This window comes from Nomia melanderi, chromosome 3 (assembly GCF_051020985.1).
Source record: "Nomia melanderi isolate GNS246 chromosome 3, iyNomMela1, whole genome shotgun sequence".
Lineage (NCBI taxonomy): Eukaryota > Metazoa > Arthropoda > Insecta > Hymenoptera > Halictidae > Nomia > Nomia melanderi.
Window position 1 is genome coordinate 1,982,476 of NC_135001.1, and position 24,941 is coordinate 2,007,416.

The window sequence follows — 24,941 nt, forward strand, 5'->3', positions numbered from 1 at the left end:
TGTCACAGTAACTATTGTCTTAATGACGCCGAATCCGGATATATTCTATCAAACGTCGGTATTGCGGAATTATCCATTAACAAAGTAATTGTTAAAACGTGCTTGGAACATAGTAAAGCAATTTATCGATGTGTCCTGTTATATCCGTATTTCGTCGTAATTGGTGTTTATATCAATCCATTACATTAACCTTTTGCGGGCGAATGTCGACAATTCGAGATCAAATTTCCGTGTTTGGAAGACTAAGTCGCGTGCAAATGATTTAATTACTGGAACAGCAAGCTATCAGTATATAGTTTCCTGTTTTCCTATTGTTTAAGCAATTTATATACGATTTAGCTTCATCTGCTGAAGGTTTAGTATATTTCAAAGAATCTCCGTCTGCAGAGGGCTAATATCGACATTAACCCTTTGGGCTTGAGAGGTGACTATCACTCACCACTTGATTTCATATGGTAAAATTATAAAATTTGGTATTTAATATTATACTTCGTATATTGCATCAATTTGAAAAATATTGAAATAAAATAGATTGTTCCTCAATGTATGTGCGATTTCTCTTCGAGTTAGTTTCACAAAATATCGTCTTTGTCTCATCAGAAAATGTTCAAATATTTCTAGTGGAAAACTTCCGAGTCCAAAGGGTTAAAAATATCTACATTACGCATAACATTAAAAATATTTTTATATTATCCTTAAAATTGTATTGAAGACTGTGATATTTCCTCAGTTTCGTGATTTAGATCGCAATTTTTGTTACGGCTCACGTTTTTACACAGTTGTTTCTATTTATTTACTCGTATTCCAACGTCGTTTTTACTGATGAGAGGAGGGCCAAGAGCGTTCCTCCAAGAGGTCGTTAATTCGAAGTTTACCCCATCACGGCCGCCATCTTGGGGCCGAAGTCACGTTTGCACTCTCGAGCATGGCCATTAATAAAAACAGGTGAATGGTTCGTTATGGCGATTCGTAATTAATTGTGTCTTCGCGGCGTCCCCGAGGTCGCGTAAATTAACGAATGCTAAGTTAATGGGCTGGAATTTTACGTCGACTCCGTGTGTCTGCGCCTGGTGGATATAAACCTTCACGAGGGAAACCGTTACTACTTTATTATTTACTTCAAACAAACTTTCAATGGAAACGTGTGTAACAACTTCATTTCTAATATATTCCTTACTTTCATAATGATATCGAACTATTCTTATTTACTCTGCAACTATACCCGAGTCAAAAAAGATTGGAAAACAAGTTTACCAAAGAATCGCCAGCGAAGGAAACATCTTTCTATTCAATTTTGATCTAAGTAAAGTGTTCCACGAGAATACAAATCGTGTCGTCGATATTCTGAGAAGGGTATCAACGAAATCACCGGATAAGATTTCGTGAGCGAAATTACGGGACCGCCTGAATTGGTTAAAAATCAGGTCGTACTAAAATCGCCTGTCTCTCTGTTACTTCGCAAACGTTGAAATATTCATGGAACGAAGTCAACAAGGTCCCAATTGCTTCGCTCAAGGCGAAGGAACTCCTTTCGGGTCACGGCAAACAATTCATTCGATTCGTCCCGCTTCCGGAAGCCATTACTCCAGGAAGGATAGCGGGGGGCGGTAAGTGATACACAGACGTAAAAACCCATCCAACTCGTGTTCCTCTTTGCCAATCGGTCGCAAAACTCGCTATAAGACATGGATACGCGAATTGCGAACATAAAGTGTCAGTTCAATTCCGTTCGCCCGCTGCACAAAGGGTACTTCCACAATGCTGCATCCACCGAAGAACAGCTTCTTGTCATTTATTCTCCTCCGAGCGACAAGAAGCAACATTTATTCTGCGAGTTTCAAAGCTATAGGATATTGTTCTACCCAAACAATAATTACACAACGAAGAATATTATCTTTTCATTTCGACCGTCAAATATATACTCGAACTAACTTGCGCTATCGAATATTGCGAACGGTATCTTTGAACTTTTGTAATTCTTTGGTATCGTTTTTATACTTTCAGAAAGGATGAAGATCATATTTCTCGTAGTAAAAAGGGGTAAGAGATAAACTGTCAAGTGTAATGTTTTCTGTATTTATTCTCTGTGTTTGAGAATGAATTTCGACCTTGCCATAGAGGCCTCCACCATAAATTCCAATCAATCGAAAGTGTTCGTTGTCATTACAACTCATTTCTTTCTTCGCGTTTACTATGTGTTTCGTGACATAATATTGAAGCAGCGTAAACGAACCCTGAAGCTTTACTTCGTCCCGTATACCGGCTCTGTAAACGATTCTGGGGTCGATAGGGTGTGGCGTCGAGACACCATGGCGCCGATTTACTTCCTCTCGTTTTCTTCCCTCTTCCACGCCTGAGATTAAAACTGGATCCGCTGACCTCCGTTCATCTCCATAAGGAATGCGAGTGGCGACGTTGTCAACCGTAAAATTTCAGACGCTCTAATATTATGCGAATTCTATACGTTGAAAAGATAACAGATATTTTTCTGATGAATTATTCAAGAAATTAATTCAGCAATACGCAAAGTGAATTGCGAACCAATTAACCCTTTGCACTCAAAGGTTTTTCACTTGAACTATTCTATATTTTTTAATTAGATGCAGACAAGATTCTTTAAAATGAGTTTAACAAGAAATCATACGTAAATTAGGTAAGTTACTTTCTTTCAATATTTCACGTATTGATGCAGTATACAAAGGTTAATGGTAAATACCAAAGTTTATAATTTTGCTGTATCAAATCATCTGGCGACTGGGAGGTGCCTCTCGAGTGCAAAGGGTTAAAGTCGAATATATGCACTATTGATGTTTCTATATAAGAATTTCGGAAAGAATGAAATAATTCTAATTATAATTTGTAGACAAAATTCGGTGTAAAAGTGATATACAAAAATGATTTTGTTCCTTCTACGATTTCTGGACAAGTCGACTTACAGTTGACATTCTAAAATTAACCCTCGACAATTTCGGCTAATCGAACAGAGGATAAAAGAGGTCGACGATCTAACCGTAAATTAAGGTACTAGACGGGACAACACGAAGAAACGAGCAACAAAAGAGCACGAAGACTGGCGAAGTCAACCGCAGTTCTAATCAGCCGGCGCAAGGCTTCGCAGCCGGTATAGCCGGCCATTGTAATTGGCTAAAAGTACTTTAAGTGAATCAAAACACGCCGCGGAACTTTAAATCTTCGGTAACTTCAAAGAACTTTCAATCGCGATAATAAAACATTTCGTTAAGGGGAAAAAGGAGGACGGCCCCGAGGTTAAAGCTCGCGTTCAGGCTGCCGCCATTGTTACAGTCGCTGCTGGCAGCGGCGCGGAGGAAGTTATCCGCTTTAAGTCAACCCGAGATTTATCGAATCGAACGCGAAACACCGGGGAGACTGTGAAATTTGTTTGAAGAAACCGCAGGACCATGATATCCATGAATATTCATACGGATAAATGGAAAGATTAAAGCTCGCGGGAGATTGTATATAGAGTGCTTCAGAAATCAGGGTACAAAGGGTGAGGAGCTTCTACATAAATCAATTAGTACGCCCAACAATGATTTACGGTTTCTATTTCTTGTACGCGTTAATACGTCCGCGTCGCAGAACTTTCAAAGTCGATTACGCGGAAACTGGTATAATCTACAACAAAACATGATTTCGCGTTTTCAAATTACCTTTTTAGATAGATCAATTATATTCCTTCCATTAATTTAAATATACTAATCTTCTTAGCCCCGGTTTTTAATCTTAAAACTAAACTTGTTAACGAGAAAAGGCTACGATATTCGATTTAATTAATCAAACAATAAGAGAATACATATAGATTCCTTTCTAATATTTAACACTGAAACTACAGGATCAAAACAACGTATTCCTCATTTATTTATTTTGCAATTTGTTCCGTCCGACGCGGAACAAAACGGCGAAAATCTTCGAAGGTTCGTTTATGATATGGACGTGCCAACAAATTTATTTTCGGGATTAGCTTTTTTCGAACTCAGTTTATTTATTTTAGTTACAAGGGGCAATTTCACCCTAAACCATGAGAAAATCATTTAGTTAATCCGCGCATGTCCAGACAATAGTTTTGGAATTTTTCTTCGTTCGTACAGACAACCGACCATATCATCAACCGGGAATTTCCGAAGGGTCGACACGAACCTCGTTCGTAACGGTTCTACCAGCCATGAATCAACTTGGAGGAAATGTCCAAGGCATCGGCAAATCTTCGAGGATCCCTCGCACGTGGCCATTGCCCTCACCCTTGCACCAAGAGGGCTGGCCAAGGGGCGTCGTCCAAGACGCCCCCGATTTTTTGGAATTATGTGCCGATTGGGTATTTTCAATTTTCCAATCAGCGCACTCGACACAAAACCTGTAGGTGTCGTATAAAAACACCTACAGGATCGCACTCAGGGAGTCTTTCGTTCAACACTCAATTCAACATTCAGTCCATCGTTCGGGACACACAGTCACGAAATCACTCAATCGTTCGGAGTGACGATATTCTCAGATACTCAATCGTTCGGAGTAACGAGATATCATACATTTGTTCATCATTCAAGTTCATTCAGTCCATCGTTCGGGACACACAGTCACGAAATCACTCAATCGTTCGGAGTGACGATATTCTCAGATACTCAATCGTTCGGAGTAACGAGATATCATTCATTCATTCAAACAGTCGTCAGTCCATCGTTCGGGACAACTACAGCTAGTGATCTGATCTCAACCATTCGGAGATCAGAGTCGAATCAGTCGATTTTTGAAGAAATTTGTAAATCGACGCGTCGCGAGTATTAACGAGACCTAAAGTTAAAGCTGGGATTTACAACCCCAGCCGAGGAATTAAATCCGCGTTAGTATTCGTGTACGGGCGTGCAACTATCGAGGTTGCCACGCTGCGACGTCGCATTTTTCGGTACTTCGAGCCGGATCTGTGACGTAACACAATTATTAGAAAGATAACATAAGTTTCTCTGAGGAATTATTAAAGAAATGTAACTGCTGCGTAGGTTTAATGTTAAGAGTTCGGTATATACTCTAGCTTCCCTCGTGAAGGTTCCACAGAAAAATCCTCTGTCAATCCTAAATTTTTAATACATTGAATCTCGGACATCTTCGCGCAGCAATAAAGAGTAATAAAAATAGACAAAGTGAATAGAGAGAACCGAAAACATGATAAATCATTCAATTCAGCTGCGTTACCACTACCCATTCATATCTCTAAATACCACCACATTAAATTGCATCATTTATAATACAGAAATCTTCCAGAAGATCGTTCTGGAATCAACTGAATCACAGTAATTCAATTCAATCTAAGATCACCTTCACAGCACTCAACGATTGAACTTCCCTAGCAACTGAACAGAATCGAATCTCCAGAAATTAATGTCGCAACAAGGATGAAGGAAGAAAAGAGAAGGAGGATTATCCACTTTAAGTCACTAGGAGATTCATCGAATGGAGCTGTGGCGCGGTTTGTCCCTCAAGAATCACCGCGATTCTTATTTTATCTGGTACACTATCACGGCAATTTTCTTTCCCCGTGCGTTTGCGCAACCCCCTGGTGGTCACCCTTGATCGTGCACCGTCCGTTACTTCGGCGACGTAGTCCTCGTCGGGAATTCCGTTTCCCGGCCTCCCCTGGCCCGTTGCATTTTTTAGCAGGGCTGCAACGTGACTATGCCTCATCTCCTGGTTCGGGACGGATTCGGCTGGCGGCATTCACGCCCGGCGAAATCTCGGCTTTATTTCGGCCCGAATCGAGTTACCGCGCGGTACCCGACAATCCTCCCGCCCCGTTTTCCCTTTTTGTCCCGTCGCATTTCTCGGGACTCCTGGGACGAGTTTCTCTACGGGCTGCCGGAGTGTCTCGTAAAAGGAAATTGTGCCATGAAGAAAACGCACGCCGGTAACGGCGTCGCGCCGAAACGCGGGATTTACTGCGGGACAAGAGATTATCGTAATGTTAATTTGCGGTTGCTTGATTCACCGTGTTGCTTCTTCTTCTTTTCCTTCTTCTTGGATGATCGTGCGATAGATACCGTAATATGAGTTGCGGGGAGATTGTTTTTTGCGAATATTTCGGTTTGGAAATAATAGAATCGTATTAATATGTTGAATATTATGGGGATCACCGGAGACCCCCAACCAAATCGAATTATTATAATATCATTTAATTAAACGATGATTATTTAGAAACATCGGTATATTATAAGTAATGCTAGTTAATGCGATGACATTCAGCTAGATGAACGTGCAATAGTAATGCAATTCAATCAAATGATTTGATTTTATATTTCCCCCAATTTGTGAATTCAACTCTATCGAATCGTGTGGCATTCAACGTGTTAATACTAAAAGTATCAGATGGGTTAGAATGACCCGGTACAGATTTCTTCTTCTTGCGATTATTACAAAGATAACAGATGTTTTTCTGGAAAATTATTCAAGAAATTGATTCAGTAATACGCAAACTGAACTATGAATCGAGTAAAGTCTCAATATATTGGGGTTTCTATAGAGGAATTTCAAAAAGGCGATATTATATTATATATTTCATATTGTCTAGGCTAATATGATTATTCACGAAGGAAAAGTAGAGAAAGATTATTTAAAAGATTCTTTGGGAAATGTTACTTGCCATTTAGCACTAAGACTACCCAGCAGGTAGACTTTTCGAAATTCCTCTACAGAAACTAAAAGTGCATCAATCGAGACTTTAATTAATTTAAAATTCAGTCTGCGTATTTCTAAATCAATTTCTTTAATCATTTCTCACAGAAACATATATTATCATTCTAATAATTGCACAAAGAAGACACCAGTAATAGATCATTTTAACCTGCCTGGTAGCTTTAGTATTAACGTGAAACTGTTCAGTTTTAATCCAAGCGATTGATAGAGCTCCCTGATTTTTCTTTATCACTGATTCGCGCGGTAAATTAGCAGACCTATTAATGATTTGTTTGTGAACGGGAAATAATACTATATAATGCATACGCCCGGTCCTTTTCATGTCGGCGATAAAGAAGATTCAGATTCTCTCTAACAGTAACTCGCAATAATACCCTATTGATTTAACCATGAAATATTTCGACGTCCCGTATCCAGTTTGCGCGAGTACGGCATATATTTTACATATCTATCGAATTCAAAGCGGATATGCTCGCATTATCCTCATATGGGTATGTATTTCAGGCGCACCGGTCCACGCAAAACACACGCACGCACACACACGCGCCACCCATATTCGGCTGCGTCGCATCCAGATGAACGCCAAATTCGATTCCGAACGGAAATATCTTTTTAAAAGCAAACGTCGTGTATCTCCGTCGCGCGAGCTCCTTCTCTTGCCGACTTTACGGCGTTTGTTCTATTCAAATGACGTAATGAATACAAATTGAACATAAATTTAAATTGAATCCAGTTTGGATATGCGGCCGCGCGAGGGCCAGATTCACTTCGGCAATCTTTCTATTTTTGTTCTATTCCTTTCTACCAGTGTTCAATCGTTCTTAAATTTTCCTTTATTTTTCTTCGATCGATTCGTTTCAAATTGATCGGTGTAATGGTCGGGACTACGATTTAATCGATCGTGCAAACTGTTTACCATGTGTTGTCGATGAATTAAAAAAATATTCAGTTTTATTAGAACCGATTATTTTTAAATTACTTTAGAATTTATCGAATAAGATGTTTGAATATTTTATGTATAGTGAGGTAAGTCGATTTCATTGACAATCACCAGCCTATTCGAATGTTCTAATAATGAACCGTTACGCAATGTGTTAATATTGCGAGTTACGTCATTAAAAATATTGTTTAATTTTCGTATATGTATGAACATTGTACACAACTCCCGAGTTCGTTCCCACATATATATCATTTCTTTAAAATTATTTCAAATTAATGGTAGAAGTGTTTCGTATAATTCACAGCCTACCGCGGTGTATATCAAACAAGATGAATAAGTAACGATCTTATACCGGTATAATCAGTGTTTCAAACAAACTTTCCGTCGAACGTTTGCGAATGAATAATAAATCCCGAGTGACCGTAACTGTTAATTCTGCTAACATGGAACTCGCGTTACTGTTCCACATTCAAAGAAAAGGTAAAGAAAAATCATTATTACCACACGAAATATACCAACGATTTCCTTTCCCTTAGATCATTAATCTTCAACAATTATAACAAGCTACAAAACTGTCGCAGCCGTCGAAGTATCTGAAGACTTCCCTTCAAAAGAACAGAATATAGAACATCAATCAAATCTTTACACCCCGAAACTAAAAATACCAATAGAACTGCACGATGAGCATCATAAATTTAATTCTCAACACCATTATAATACAAAATCCTATTATATTATACAATCATCACAACATAAAACATTTATCTACAATATAAAACGATCTTTATTCGTCTATCCCAAAGCAAACATCTCCTCGCAGAATAACTTAATTAAATTCCATTATTGGTGTCACAATATACGTCAGAAGTAACACGGAGGTACGCGTTTATTACCAATTACTATTATTACCGACTAATATCCTCTTCCAGGAATCTTAATAGCTTCAGTATCAACGTTACACTCTCGAGCAACTATTTTCGCCGTTCGCTGAGATGAAATTAGATCGCACGAACATTGACTGCAGCAACGGAGGAAGGGTTAGAATGAATACACCGAGGAAGGCACACGTACACTCACACAGATATACATACACAGAGAAAGAGAGGCGCGAGGAGACACCGTGAAATCGTATAAAAATATTTTTCGGCTTATTTAAACCGCCCTGATATTCCGCTTTCATGTTCGCGCGAAAGTATATCCTCGGAGGAACGCGGGATCAACTCGGAAGCGCGCTGTAATAACTGACAAAGTCCCGGCACCCGTTAACGTTTACGATCCTCGCTGGGAACTACATCACACGGCCGGCGATCCCGCGAAAAAATACTCCGAGGAAATTCCTGGCTGACTTCGTTACTCAGCGGGGAGAACGACGCTGCGTATACAGTCCCGCGATGAACGGCTGGATGCGAGACGATAGGGGAAAACACCATAGTGCGGGGAACGAGATTATTCATGAACCCAGAAATCCATGAGGAGCTAAAAATTAATTTCAGTTTCGTTCGCTTCTCTGTCGCAATATAGCGATGCGACGACAACGGGGATATTGAATGCGTTCGAGTAAATGAGAATCGGGGGATGAATTTAGGGGCGGTTTCTTTCACTTCAAGCGTTCGATTATTTCGCGGTGAATAAATCGTAATCGGTTTTGTAGCTTCTTTTGTTGTATGTAGAGTGGTTAAGAGAAATAATAATAGGGGGAATGATTAATAGAATGGTTAATAAAGATTGATAAATATTTGTCTGGAGACTATAAGGTTCCCAAGTCAGTACTTTTTATTTCATATAGTTTAATAAGAAAATCTAATATCATTAAATTTGAAGGTTTCACTAGTTGCGCCATATTTGGGAAACGTTCGTTCAATAACAAGGATAATTGAGTTGCTCAGAAGCCGATGCGGTTAAGTACAGATAACAAAAATTGAGAAAATAAATGTTTAAAAGCTATTTTTAGCTTAGATATTTTCAGAAACCATGCAGAGAAAGGCTGTCTGACATAGAAAAGACGAAGAAACGAGTCAATCCTTGTATAACTAAAAAGAATGTTATTTCTTCCATTCAAAATATCAAAATATCAAAATATCAAAATATCAAAATATCAAAATATCAAAATATCAAATATCGGCTTAATTGCATTGGCTTCCAAGCGACTCAATTATCGGATTCGATAAATTATACAAAATGCAAGGATCATATTTCAAGCTGACGGTTCTCCAACTTCCAAGGAACTACACGAAGACGCAAAATAGGTCTACTCGATGTATAGCTACCGGCATCATCGTACTGTACGCGTTGTGTAACGAATATCGAGCGATAGAGAACGGAAGAGCCGCGAGAGGTCGCGCAGGCAGCAGCGCCGTTTTTAATCTGTAGAGCTCGCGGGGTTTTGATCTCATTAGATGCCGCTGGAACACGTTTCCTCCTTCACGCGTTGCCCGAGGCAGTCGCGGCGAGCCAGTCAGTTTTCCCCTGGCCGCCCCAACCCTCCTATCCTGTTTCTTAACAATTTAAAGAAATTCCAGTCCGAATAACTGCGCCCGCCTCCGACCCCGCCAGCGAGAGAGAGATCGCCTAAAGAGTTACGGTTAATGGAGGGGAATAATAGCGGCCGGGGGATAGAGGATGGAGAACGAAGCAGAACCGACCGCGCAGGCGGCCAGAGAGGCGAAAAAGAAGAACGGATTGAAAGAGCGTGGGAGTTTGAAAACAGCCCGTCCAGCGAGAGGAGCAAATTGAAAATCAGCCGGCGCTGCGGCCGAATACTTCGGCGAATAGTTTCGCGCGAGCGGAACGAAGCTGCGTGAGAAAATTCGATCGGCTGCGTTTAGTCAACGACCCCGTTCCCTTTGTTCCGAGGTTCGACTCCTCGAGGCGAGCCATCTGGATTCCGCGGTTGCGGTATTCCTCGGGGACACAACCTGATGTCTGACTTTTAACAACGATCATCAGCGTTCACTGGTTGAAGGAGGTTTCCTTAAACTGACAATGATAGAGGATGAGACAGGAACTTTGTACTTCATGTTGTTCACGAGGTCTAATTATTTAACTTTTGTCTTTTCTCGTCTTGGTTGGAATACTGATTTGCTACTCGTCAATGTGGCTACACGTGACTAATCAAAATTATAACAGGTAGCAAGAGACCTCCTGCGGCTGGAGAATGCTCTCTTGAATATCACGGAGTAATAAGGTAAGGATTGTGGATGTTATTGAATAAGGAATGGTTAATAACACGTTGACTGCCATGTGGTTCATATATGGCTGATACAGGTATTTGTATGGAAATATTCATTTTCTCGGTGACATGAAACGAATTTTTGTTGGATCTATGAAGTGGAAGGTATAGAGCGCGATCTCTGAAAAATGTAGACTGTTCGATTTTCGGTTGCTTAGGAAAATTGATCTGATTGTACGAGTAAGTCGGTGAGTGTCGATTAAATGGAGAACGCGTTAACACGTTCGCTACCAGATATTTCGGAAGACGGTCTCCTCAATTATATTTTCTTCAATCCAATAAATCTACTAAACAAATATTAGAAAAATGAAATTGAAACGAGTCATTGAGTTCCTAAATATAATGTAGTAGTTTATAATTTCTAATAACAATATTCATAGGATTAATTTCATTTTCATTATGTAAAATATAGGAATACGGCGGTTAAAAATATGTGGCGCTGGTAGCGAACGTGTTAATAACATTAATTTCTGTTAAGAATGGTTACATGATATCGATACTCGCACATTTCACTTTACGTTATCCTATGCACCGTCGTTCCACCCAAAGAAATTCCTTTCCCGAGACACCTGCTGCAATCCGATTTATCTGAATTTCTAAGCGAATAGGGGTAGCTTGAAATAGGTATTGCGTCCCCGACGAACCGGAAAGACCGCGAAAGAAACTTCACGGCTGTTATCGGGAGTACAGGCCAGATGGAAGTTCGGATGAATCGGATTGTAAAAAGTTATTCGATTAGCCGACTTTTGTCTACATTAATTATGATCCGATACCTTGGTGCTCCGCTAACTGGTAACAAGTATCGGCCGCGGTAGAACTTCCGCGTTAAGTGGATGAGAAAAGTTTCACTAATACCGTCGAAAGGTGAATAAGGCAGAGAGGACGGGGCAGGAGAGAGGAGGGACAGGATTGATCAACGAACAGATTCGTGGAGGAGATTAGTCGCACTCCGGCGATTTTCATCGGATAATGATACTTGGACCACAGATTAAAGTATTCGTTCGGTAAATTGAAACTGGGGATACCGACAATGTTTTTGTCGCCATTCATTTCGCGACCTGGACATTTTATGGGACTTGTATGTGTGCTCATAATTATGAAAGTGATCTAAGTCATACATTTTTTGTTCGTTTTAATTTAGTATAAAATAATATGCCGTGAAATCATTAATAAACTGATGTTTTCTTTAATTTCGACTTAGACTACTCTCATAATTATGGACATATATGTTCATAAATTAGTTGACTCTTTAGAAGAAATTTCTGAGACTCGAAAACATTTTCTCTTAATTCAACTTTGTTTATTAGGGGAACTCACTGACCACTTTTTACGCGTAACAGAAAGAATGATTAAACTTCGAAAAATAAAAGTTTCAAATAGTCAGAATAAATTAATATAACATAAATTAACATTAAAACTTCCGGACGGGTCGAATTGACCTGCTTTACAATTCTTATTTCGCAAGTAATTAAGTATTGTTTTAATTTTGATAAAAAATGAGGAATAAGTCACTCTAACTGCTCGGTAGTTTTAGTGTTAAGTGATGAATAAACCCTTGTTATGCCATTTAACGGGGTAAAATCCGGACCATAATTATGGCGACCGATATCTCATTCGTGCTGTCACCTCGAGTCAAACTCGTGATATTTATATTTGGCCTAAAATTTGTACCACGAGTCAAACTCATTAACACTAGATTTACGGAACGATTCAATTTGACTCATATTGAATTTTATAAACATTATTTGGTAAACATTTGGGTCAATTTTACAGTTACACAAATGTATACTAATTATCTACCTTTAACTCTCTAATTTCTAAAATCTAAATAAACGAATATCAATTTTTCTAAGAACGATAGGACAAACTATAGAGTAAATATTCTTAAATTTAGTGTTAAAGTACGCAAGGGGTTAATCTCGTGCCACCGTCGCTCCCCTGTATCCCGATTTCCTGAAGAAAGTAAAGAATATTCGACGAGCTTATCGAAGCCGAGCGATAACAATCAACGCGAGCGAGCCTAAGACTGGACCGAGCCGCGCAGCTCGTTAAAAGCTCGTTAGAAGGTGACCGCGAGCTTGGAAAGTCCAGCGCACCTAAGTTCTTGGGCGCAGTTTCGAGAAAATCATACTGGACGCCGGAAGCCGTGTTCACGCAAAACAGCAACGTAAACTAACCTAATTACTCCGGTGATTACGCTCGTAAAGAAAGTAATTTGCGATTAAATTAACCGCGGTCGCGGTCATAAGAATCCGCTCGGACCGTGAAAGATTCCGCGGGACACGGTTTTACTTTCTTCCACCTCTCCTTTAATTTTTCGCTTTCCTTCTTTTCTCTTCCGAGGTTAATCACGGCGAGCTTGATCAAGCCCGCGGATTACGGCTCACCTGCGTTTTCACGTCGCTGCCGACAATAACCTTCGACTCGAAATTACTTTGCTCCGTGAGAATCTTCGCATTATTTATGTAAACTTCCTCGCCGCGCGTGCTCTGCCTCCGAGTGACCCATAATGGCGGATTACCCTCCAGCTCTGATGAGATCGAGTCCCCCAGGTTCTCGAGTGTTTTTGGCATGTTCGCTGGAACAAACAGAGAGAAATTGTTTTAACGTCTTTCATTAGATTCTGCGATTTAGATTTCGATATCACTGATCCGACGATAACGTTCGATATTAACCCATTGCGGACGAATATGGACATTTTGGCGAGATGAAACTGCGATTTGGAAGACTACGTCGCAGGTAAATGATTTAATTACTCGGACAGCAACAGATTAGCATGTAGCTTTTGTTTTTGCTATTATTTAAGCAATTTACATATAATTTAGCTTCATCTGTTGAAGGTTTTATACATTTCAAATAATCTTCGTCCGCAAAGGGTTAAATCTGTATATTGGAGTGGCTTATTTTCGTTGCTCGGAGTTTTTGACCACAGATTTCAAAGTTATATTTAATATTGAACAGTTTATGGATTTCGAGAATTTATAGTTCTGTTTCGGATAAAGGTGTTGCGTCGGGCGTGTGACGCAGGCCTAGTCTAAACAACACCTACCGATAAGTGTCGCGTCGCTAAATCTCTTTAGGAGGGTTATTGACGACACCTTCTGCGAGGCACATTGGAGCCCTGAGTATTTTTTACCATAGCAGAAATAAAGGCCCAAGGAACCATTACTTCAATAATTTAACTTTAACTTACATCTGTTTGCCAGAAGTCGAGGCGATCCTTGGTTTTATTACTCGCTATGGTCAGTGTCAAGAACGTTCAAGACCCTTGCGTGGGTCACCCGGGGGCTGCAATCGGCAATCCCCTCCAGGATCACCGGTTGACTCCCACTCAGACAAATTTTGTACACCCCTACCAAAAAAGGTTTATAAAAACCCACGCAAGGTACAGAGACAGAGACACAAGAAAAATTTTGAACTAGACACGAGACGGAACATAGACGTCGTTGTATACTCTCGCCGCTGACGATTATTATTGAACTAACCAAAAATAAACACTAAAGTATTTTTCACTGAAGTAATTAGATACAGTCCACTTTCCAAACAGTTCGCACAAAGTTAAGTCGGCGTGCGACGTACGGGTTTCACTATAAGATTTTCGAATAGAAAACGCGTACACAACAATAAGCATATTCCGCCGGGCTACCTGAAACTATAACACAGGCTTATCTAACGATAGCCACATCCTGCCAGACCACACAAGACACGAACAAAGCATCAAGGGTCACGTAGGCCCCTCTCTCAAGGTGTATAAAAGATCATCAGAACCTTAATAAAGCGCTCAGTCAATTAACAGACGTCACGCCTTGTAATTCTCCTTCCCAATACGTACGGTAACTCTACGGATTATTTAATCGTATTTGAGTCTCCATCTCAATAGATCACTCCACGGTCTGATTCTATTAGGGAAATAATATATTAAACCGTAAATATAGGATCTACGGATAAAAGTTAGAAACATTACAATTCCGCAAAGTGAAACACATACTATTAAGCGCGTATCGGTTTATTTTTATTAAACGCGATATCTCCCCCGTGACAGGCGCGTCGCGGTGAAGATACAATAGTGGTAATCTATAATGGATTTTCGGATTTTTATTTTCAAATCGACAGCAACATGACAAACATAATTCGGCGGGCAAGATCAAAATCGGTAATGGAAGCCGAACCATATTTAATCGCTCGGGAAAAATGGCAGAAAAATTAAACCGCAACGGCGCCGCTACACAGCGATTCTTCGTGCAGATTGGAAAAATATCGAAACTTGAAAAATGATTCCCGCGTGGACCGTGCCCAATACGCAGCCATTTGTGTTTTGCCCCAAGATAGGCAAAACAGTGACCCATTTTCCGATGGAATTGTTATCTGTAATGAAAAATGAGTTCTATAACAACAAATCCGATAGCATTCGACGGTGGAAAATTCGGAATGGGAAACTTATGCCGCCGCTCAAAAATCAGAAGTTCGGCCGTCGAACATTTTATGGGTATTTCGATGTGAAATATACGATCCACGTCCAACGATAGACGATAAATCACGTGTAGCCCGCAGTGAACAGAACGTGTTATTGTACTAGCAATAATATTCGCAGAACAAAGAATGTAGTAACCAAATGATTATACCAAAGCGATGACACAACGTAGCGTCAATGGCACACTTTTCCAACATCATCGTCTCGCAATTAACCAAAAAGGAGTATCTCAAAGGAACAACTTTCTCGTTTGACAGGCTGAACATTATTCATTTCTCAAATCTAACAAGCCTCTGCAATCGCACTGCATTTTCCGCTCGACGAGATTCAGAGCAACGGGGAACCGCAAAAAAGATCCGGAAGACAACGTGGCTCGAACAAAAGGAAAATAGAGTGGAAGTCAAAGAGTGAGCAGGTACGGTACAAAGGTGGTCGCTTTATTATCTCGTTACCGAGTAGAATGTCCTCGTAATCCCAAGGTTTTCCCAGGTTTCGAGGTTGCTGGAAGATATCGTTCTGCATCCTAGCGGAGGAGGCAGGTTCAATTCGTGGTACGATGGGACTCGGACAACAATAGCGCTCATTACGAACGCCAGGAATTGGGTTCTGTATCGTAAACTGCACCGTCCACGACCATTCGTGGTTCAAAGAGACGCCACGGACAAGAGTCTCTCGTTTGGCCGCGATAAAAGTACCATCTTTCCCGTGGAAATGATTTTCTTTAACCGTTCGCTGCGAAGATGATCCGCCGTGGAGACGACAACAGCTCCGACAAGCTTCGGGCTGGACGACCGCCATGTTTCTTTCCGTTTGATGGCGACCCGGCATAACGTTTTACGTCGTATCAGCGGAAAACGTGTGATCCTCTCGAGTCGTCGAACGGTTTTGCGTTCAACGGGGAGTTTCTTACGCTGGGAATCGTCTTTTACGAGACCCAGGACATATCTAGGAATGATCCCGTTAGGACGAAAAGATCGATCTTCCGGGAGTCGTCGTATGCAAACGCCACTCGTGATTCACGAGACATCTTGCAGGTGCATGTTCGAGCTGCCGCAGAATTATTCTGAAGGGGCACTGAACGTTTCAACTCTATTGTTTAACTCGACGAATGGATATTTGTACCGATTTATTTAACGGTTGATATCGAGTTTTCGCGTGAAGTTGATTACTTTTTGAAACAATCTATTAACCTTCGAAAACCCTCTCCGCAGATTAATTTTTATTTTTACTCCATACTAATTTGTTATTTACACTATTTTGTTTATGTGGAAAAAGTTTACATTATTCTGTTTACGTAGAAAATCATTGGGATTATCTTTCGAACGTTAATAACACCTTTAAGTTCTCTAGATTAGTTCTCCTGATAGAATAAAACCTGAAGAATCTCGAATAAATTTAACGAATTCCCGAACGTGTTAAAATCCCGTACGGAGCGCGTTATTAATATAGATTCGCGTATTAATCATCGAGAACGATGAGTGGCCGGAACGATTTAAAAAAAAACACACACATACGGACACATTCCATTCAGCGATCAATAGCTTCGTTGATCTCTGCATCGTTTTGTCCCAAATGTCGCTTTCAACGAAGGTGGATGATTAAGTCCTCGATCGAATCCCATTTATTTTCGCCCTGGAACCCCTTGGGGCACAGGTGTGATGGCCGACCACAAAACGAGAACATTCGTACAAAGCTGCTTGCGCAATCGATTTATATTCCCCGACCGAAAACTTCCATAGCCCCGGCCGTCCAGCCTCGTCGCTGAAAGTAGACTTGCCGTGCATTGACTACCAAAGAAAATACGTGTCCGCGGATTATCATTGACGTAGAAACAAGCTATCGATTCTTTCTTCTTTAATACCACACGGTGAAACGTCAAAAGCACTTGGGTTTCTGCGGCAGCATGGAGGATTAAGTCGTCAGCACGGTATCGAGACAGAACTTCAAAGAGCCTCTGTTGATTTTTAACAAGTATCATCATCCTTGATCCACTCTGTCCGCCTACAACTTCAGGCAATTCTACTTCGAAAGTATTAATGGAAAGCGAATGTAATTCGAGTAACGTTGTTCTTTGGCTTCCGAAGTGTCAAAGCTGTAAGGCGTGTTCTTCGCGGTGTCCCATAACTTTTCCACTGTACAAATAACCTTCAAAGAGGTAGGTAAAACTTGTAACCTCAATAATCAACTTCAGTAATTTGAAACTGATCATCTAGACCAGAGGTGGCCAAACTGTGTTGCATGCGCCAAACGTGGCACATTGGATGATTACAAGTGGCGCATTGCACCCTTGTACCTACTTATTCTTCTCTTCTTTTTAAGTGCTTCGATAAATGTGTGCCTTTTGAACTCACGTAAATTAATTCATTTAACTTCGAGATTGAGTTATTCCTTTTCCTCCTCTAAACGAGACAGATCCTGCTGCTATCCCTATTTTTCTACCACAACCGTGAACGTAAGAACGTCGATGAGGCGCTTGAGTTGTATGGCGCATCTGAACTTGTCTGTGAAGAAAATTGGCGTATGGTATGCAAAGGTTGGCCAGTTCTGATCTAGACCGTTCGGTGATTCTCCTATCAAGAAACGTTGGTGTCCAAGTTGCGAACCTTCGGTAAAATGGACCGAAATTAAGTACACCCGCAGACGGAATCGATTTCAAACAACCCCAACCAACGAAGACGGTTCCGGTTCCTCTGGTTGGTTTCTTTTATCAGTGGAGTTTAGAAAGAGAATTTCCTTTTTTTCCCAATCGAAAACGAAGAGAGTTCCCAGGGAGGACCTGATAGAAATGCGGAAGCGTGACCAGCGAGTTCAGAATAATCTCGGCATCGGCGCTCGTTGCACGGTCGTTTACACGCTCGCACACTATCGGCGGAGTGTATTCCGGTACATTGCGAGGCACGAAACGCGGCATCTTGTTTGGACACTTCTTTAAATCAATTACGAGTTCCGGGCAGGCAAGTTCTGCGGGCAAGTAGCACGGCTCGCCCCCTGCAACCCCGCTGCGCCGAGCAGTTCGACGAAAGTTCGACGGCCACCGTGCCCCGTCCTCGCTTCGACGAGGAAGCACGGCATCAAACTCTCGGTTTCCGGATTGTTTGCTCGGCCTCGACGAATTCAATCGGCGCATTTGCGATTCAAATGATCGCGGCAGCTTACGCTCGCGAAATCCGCATGACATGACCGCCCGGCTGGCTCCTGATTCGGAAAATTTAGGTCGTCACTTCGGATTGTCCTTTATACCGCTGACTGAATGCAAAATTGTGCCTCTTTACCCGTTATCCGGGGGAATCCAATTCGCCTGGCATGATCTTTTAGAAGAAATATTTGTTTGTCGGACTTGCCACGCGATTGGACGGGCTACTGGAAGTTATAGGAATGATCTTTCTCGGTTCTTGCTTCTGTGAAACTTTGTAATTGATATATTTATTTGGCGTATTCTGTGAATTGTATTTTGTAACTTGTTGATGATCGATGAGCTATTTTATCATCTTTTTGTTGTATAATTCGCGTTGGATGTGTCGGATATAGTTTAGATGTAAAATTTTTTGAATTTTTGATCGTTTAGGTTAATATGTTAACATGTGGACTGCCATGATGATCATCGATAACCGGAACTTCCAAATTGCTGAACAATTACAATAAAAAACTTGATGTTAAATAAAAATAAGTAACTAAAAACATAAGTAACTAGATTATAAGGTAATATGACTGCTGTGATACTAAATTATTAATAATTATTTTCAATATCATTTGCCTTTGTTATTAAAGAATAAATATTACTATTCAAAACGCTAGAAATTCTTGTGGCAGCCAACGTGTTAATAAAGTATTTAAGGGGGTTGAAAGTTTTAAGTAAATGATACAGTTTCGTTGTATTGACGGGTGGCGGTACCTAGGAGCGTGTCTGGAACTAACCGCGCGCGACAGTTGCGAGTACGACGCGACGTGTGTTGTGATTCTTTTTGTTTCTTATTTATTTGTGTAATTGTTAAGTGGTTTTGTTGGGTTTGTACAGTTATTTGATGTTCTGTTACGGTATTTAACTTGTGTCAGTTTGTTTTGACCAAGATGGACAATGTTTCAGTGTCAAAGGTACTGTACAGCCTGTTGCTTATACTTACATAACCTCTAAATATAAATATGTATTTGGAGTCTGTCGAAGCCGGCTTTTATACAAACTGATTTTATAATGAAATTTTAATGAATTTTATAGAGTTTAGAGTTTGTTAAATATAATTTGTTTCGTTTTTTAGTGTTGTTTAGGTAGATTTCTTATTAGAGTATAAAGACTGATGTTACAATATCCAAATAGTACTTTATATTGATGTCTTAAATTGCAATAGTTAGTTTCTGAATGTTTAACCGTAGAAGTATAGCTTAATTATATGTTGTAGGGTGTTTTCGCACACAATGGTAGATATAAAATTGGTAATAAAAGTACAAAGTTCCAACCACCAGATTATTGTAATGCACCTTGGTATCTCACATATAAAGAAAATTGGGCGAGCATTGAGAAAGCTACAGAGGTATTATTTTATAGATTATGTATAAATAAGTATGTTTAATATCATGATTTGTCATACCTGTAAGTTTTCTTGAAATTCCAGTCAATAAGGTCTACTATGTTTCAACAAATTCTTATTGATTTAAAGTCTTTCGTTTCCAAAGTTAAGGAAAAATCATTAGAGTGCTTGAATAATGAAATTCAGACAGCTATTGTATTAACAGGTGATTATAGCTTTTAGCAAGTCTTATCGGATACATACTATCAAAGTAATTATATTACAGGAGTTAATGTTCCTGACCATGCGATAATGTTTACACAAGTAATTTCTACTCTGAAACCAGTAACAAGACACATAGCACTTATATGGAATAGAGATTCGAATAGTATAAAGCACATTGTGGAGGAAACAATTTATCAACTGATAAATTCTAAAGAAACAGTTAGTCTTTTTATAACTATAAATATTCTAAGACTATCAGAGGGATAAATGATATTTATCATATAATTATTTATAGAATGAGGAGCCAAAGATAAAGAAAAGTCATTGCACAATGCGTGCCTTAAAATATTGGTACACAGAACACTGTGAACCAAATGAACCTCTAGTTATAATTATAACTGACTTTGAAAGTTCTTCTCCAGCAGTATTACGTGACTTTATTTTAATTCTTAGGTACTGTAGTTATCAGAATTTATTTAAATCCTTTATTCTTATTAATTTTTTAACTTTTTAGTTCTTATGCAAGCACAATGAAGTTCATTCTAGTATTTGGCATTGCTACCACTTTGCATGCTATTCACAGAACATTGTCGTATGATGTTACTTCCAAATTAAATGTGCAAGTAATAACTTTATCAAGTTAATTATTAATCATACCAATAATTCCTAATTGCCTATTTTGCAATCATATTTTTTTTTACATAGGTTTTTCATTCACCAACACAAATAAACATTTTATCAGATGTCTTAGAGCACATTGTTTTCTGCACAAACATACCATTTAAACTAACTGGTCGGGCGTTTCAGTTATTAACAGATATATTTCTGTTTTATGATTTTTCAGTCGAAAATTTTCTACATAATTACAGGGTATTTATCATCACTACCATTAGTATATAATTACTGATTGAGGATCCATAACAGTATCTTTAAACTGACTTCTCCCTCAACTGACCGTTGAACTTCTAGATATGCATGATTCAACATTTTTATGCCAACGACATTCATTCTCTCTGTTGTCAACCAAAAAAAATCAAAAGTAGAATTTCATCCTTAACCGACGATAATATAGAAGACCTTAAAAAAGTTCCTTCGATAAACTGGTACATTAGAAAACTGCAGAAAGAAACGAACGAAGAAACGATAGAAAATGACGATTTTAAGGTACCTCAACTGCCATCCACAAGATTACCGATTCACCTAATGTTCTTCAGAACCAAAATTTATTCTAGGAAATATTAACGCAACTTCTGCACAAATTCCACCGGTACATGCACCGTTTTGTAATAATGTTAAGATGTATGCACCACTTGATGTCGCCATTACCAAACTCTCCAATGGGTAAACAGGTACTGATCAAGACAAAAATGAGGAAAGAAGTCACGAAGATAAATATCCATAAAGAGAAAATTCATTTCAGTTACGAGAGTTTTACACGAAGGTAGTTTACACGAATGATCTGAAGGAGTGTCAGGAGTATAAAGAGTGTCTGCAACTGTTGGGCTTTCTATCGAAGACAGAGTTGATCCCTAAGTTAAACTCTCTTCTTGTGATTATGGAACAATCGGACAATACAGCTTTGACGAAGGTGAAAGCAGATCTCCAAGCACATATCGCAACAGTTGAGGCAGCTAGCTTAGATGTAGAAGCTACGACCACGGATATTCTTTCTACTGACAAGAAGCTCAATCGGCAACAGTTGAAGGAGGTCTGAAGTGAGATCTGAAAAGAATTTTGGACTGGTCGAAGAGAAAATCGAAGGCGCTGATATTTTTTTTCGTTTTAGAGACTGTTAAAAATGTCCCAAACGCATTCTCGCTCACCTTATAAGCAGGCTCAATTGGATGTGATTAATTTCCTCGACGAGACCTTCTGCGCATTCTTGATCAATCCGCATCAGATTGCGGCGCACGAAATATTTTGCTTCAATGATGGCAATGTGGCGAAGCAACACATCAAGGGATCGTTGAGAGCCGCGATACATACTGGATTGAACGATCCTCAGGTCTATTTGAATGTAAGTGAAGAATATCAAGCTAGCAGAAGGTTTTTAGCAAAGACTGTAATCCTTGATGAAAATTTCATTCATCGTCGGCTTCCATTTCATTTAAAAATTCAGATATCAATACTAACAACTTTCTTACATACTCCTCAAATTCGATTAAGCTTACGCAGTAATTTCATTAATAACCTATAATAGCTATTATTAGAGAGGTATTTGTTTGCTATTTTCTTCTTCTATCCGCTATGTGCTGCTTTATTGAAGAAACATCTAAATGGGGGTAGCATCATAGATTCTAAATCTATTAGTATACAGCTTTGCTATCTTGTCTCAAGATTCCAAAATAAATTCCACCCACCTCGCGAGAGACAAATCATTCAGCAGACATATCTGCAATGGAAGAAAAACGTACATATCAAAAGCATTGGAAAGCTGCTACATCCAGCAGTCTTTACTCGAAAGACGTTTCGAAGTTCTGAATTAATCGATACTTTCACCAGCGTCCATGAAGGAATTTGAACGGTTACTGTTCCGAAGCGTGAAAGTTTCTACGATTATAAAATGTAATTAACCCCGGAATCCTTCTCCCATCAAGCGGCGTCTTCGTGAAGAATATCTAATTCCCCGCCACGGGGCCTTTCACTGCTAACTCTTCCCTCCCTGTTGATCCGCTATCAGCAGCCGCGATGGATATCGATTACGGGCAAATGGAAAACGATGCCGCGGCACCGGCAAGTCCGAGTTAATTGGAAATACATATTTCAGTGCAAATGCTGCAAATTGGAGAACGACGACGCCATCTCGTCCACCCTGCCAGACCTCAGTATAATTTACAAACTGCACTTGGAATCTAGGAAGCTGATCAATATGTACGACTGGCTGCAGGTAACAATCCGCTCGTAGCCCTGTTTACAGGTTAATTCGGGTTATACTTACGGTCACGCACCTGCCAGCTCGTTCGCCTCCTGATTTTAATCAGAGCGGCGAGTGATTCACGCGAGCACGACATTGCGAACCGGGGCTCGCGGTTTTTGGGGCGTGTACTGTTTAATCTGCGCGGTTATTAGGGGCTCGCAAACACGACGAGCCGCTGACCGAAGAAAATTCGGAGCGTTCTAGTTCGTCGCAACTTCAGGAGCGTTGTTCTGGTCATTTCATCTGTATATGCAGGATCTGATTCAGTACAAACTGACATAGTATATCTGGTGCTAGTTGCAAACCTCTTACCTAATTCGTGTATAATAGTATTTGAGAGAATTTTCTATAGAATCTCTAAAATTTCTGTTATACGTTTATGTTCCGCTACGGATCACATGTTTCCATTTACCGAATTGCATTCGAGAAACACTGATCTACAAGATTTCAAGTTTGTCGAGTTCCTAAAATCTCCTCGTTTTCTTACGTTTTCATACTTTAGCTTCGCTTCACGTCTCGTTTTACATTCAATTGAATGCTATCGTCTTGATTCTCCGCCGCCGGGGCGGAGGAAATTGAATCGAAAAGTTGAACCTACGGGTGGACGTAATCGTAAAGTAATTTCGAAAAAAAAACGTCGGTAAAAGTCAAAGAAGGAGGGAGCTGATAACGGTAAACGAATCGAACGGTCGTTTGCAGGCATTTTTGATCATCGTGGACCCGAAGAGCGGAGCGAAGGAGCAACGGGACGTGGACCCGAAACTGCAGTATCCTTTTTCATTTCATTTCCGCGCGGTCAAATGCGCCATCGGTAATGGGGCGCATAAAGATTTGTCTAACCGGCGCAGGCCCGTTTAGAATTCATATCGTAGCTTGTAACGGCGAAATCGTAGCCAACGATGGAGATAACTTGCTCGAACTGCATACCTCTTGTTTGAATAATTCACACGTGTTCCCGTGTGAATTTTATCGCGCGTCCAACGTATCCTTAACGGAGATTTAGAGCCCGTTTTACTCAAGCGGTCGCCGAGCTGGAGTTCCTCGGTTTCATCAAGAGTTCAAAGAAGAAAACGGATCACGTAAAGCGACTTATGTGAAGATCGCCCCGCGTCCCGGGCTACCCGGGCAATAAAAAACTGAATCTCGTGGTGCTCCATGACTTTTCTACTTGTCGTATCTTTTTCTAATAAAATCATTTCGCCAACTGTTATTCCGACGTTTTATTATGTTCCTAGAGTGCTCCTTGATGTAGGATAAAACAGTAATCCTATGGAACGAAATGTAGGAATGTAGGTTTAAGTAGTGTAGTATAGAAATGTAGAAACATGAAATTATCCAGAAACATAGGAATACAGAATGAAAAGTAAGAAGTATTTTAGAATGTTTCCTCTAGTGATCGATAACCAGCATATGAGTCGAGAAGCCAATGTGGTTAAGCCAAGAAGAAAAAGATTGAGAAAATACATGTTTCTTAAGCTATTTTTAGATGGAATCTCTTCAGTAGCCATAAAAAGAAGGGATATGTGAGCTATAAAAGACGAAGAAACGAGTGAATCCTTGAATAACTCGGAAGAATATTATTTATTCCATTAAAATTGACGAAAACCAGAAAATATCAAAGAATCGACCTAACCCCATTGGCTTCTGAGCGACTCGTATAATAAAAAAATCAATGCTGTTTAAAAGAACAACATTTCTTTTAGAAATAGAAAACATAATGCGATTCGTAACACCCAATTTTCTGCGAGTTAGCGCGAGAAAAGTGCCCATTGCGTGTCGAGCATGCAACGAAATATTGCATGCGGTAATCCAATAGTATTTAGGGTCACTGTTATCACGCTCGACTAAGGGGCCGCACGCGTCAATACAATGCACATTTTGCGGTGGATTCAAGCCGATAATTTTATTACACCGCCAAGGGGAGCAACAATTGCTACCCGATAACGAATATAAGCCGC

At 39.9% G+C, this 24,941-nt stretch overlaps 2 protein-coding genes across 5 annotated transcripts in view; one reads left to right on the forward strand and one right to left on the reverse strand.

Moving 5' to 3' along the window:
* The window catches only part of Fas1 (fasciclin 1 Fas1 domain-containing), a 407,539-nt gene that overhangs the window by 87,028 nt on the left and 295,570 nt on the right, over positions 1 to 24,941 (reverse strand). For all 3 annotated transcript variants that reach the window (XM_076366367.1, XM_076366368.1, XM_031984244.2), the window contains exon 3: positions 13,256 to 13,446. In XM_076366367.1, the coding sequence (XP_076222482.1) occupies positions 13,256 to 13,446 (191 nt within the window). The remainder of the gene's footprint in view (positions 1 to 13,255; positions 13,447 to 24,941) is intronic.
* On the forward strand, positions 19,248 to 24,180 carry Orc3 (origin recognition complex subunit 3). 2 transcript variants are annotated; one of them, XM_031984250.2, is made up of 14 exons: positions 19,248 to 19,431; positions 19,734 to 19,865; positions 19,947 to 20,067; positions 20,128 to 20,285; positions 20,362 to 20,519; positions 20,581 to 20,689; positions 20,772 to 20,936; positions 21,036 to 21,230; positions 21,299 to 21,415; positions 21,487 to 21,774; positions 21,853 to 22,083; positions 22,834 to 22,953; positions 23,683 to 23,750; positions 23,987 to 24,180. In XM_031984250.2, exons 1-14 carry the CDS (start codon positions 19,408 to 19,410, stop codon positions 24,078 to 24,080), a joined length of 1,980 nt encoding a protein of 659 aa, XP_031840110.1. In that variant the 5' UTR covers positions 19,248 to 19,407; the 3' UTR covers positions 24,081 to 24,180. The 2 variants fall into 2 exon arrangements, with proteins under 2 accessions (XP_031840110.1, XP_076222484.1); XM_076366369.1 differs by lacking the exons at positions 19,248 to 19,431; positions 19,947 to 20,067 and having other exon boundaries at positions 19,737 to 19,865.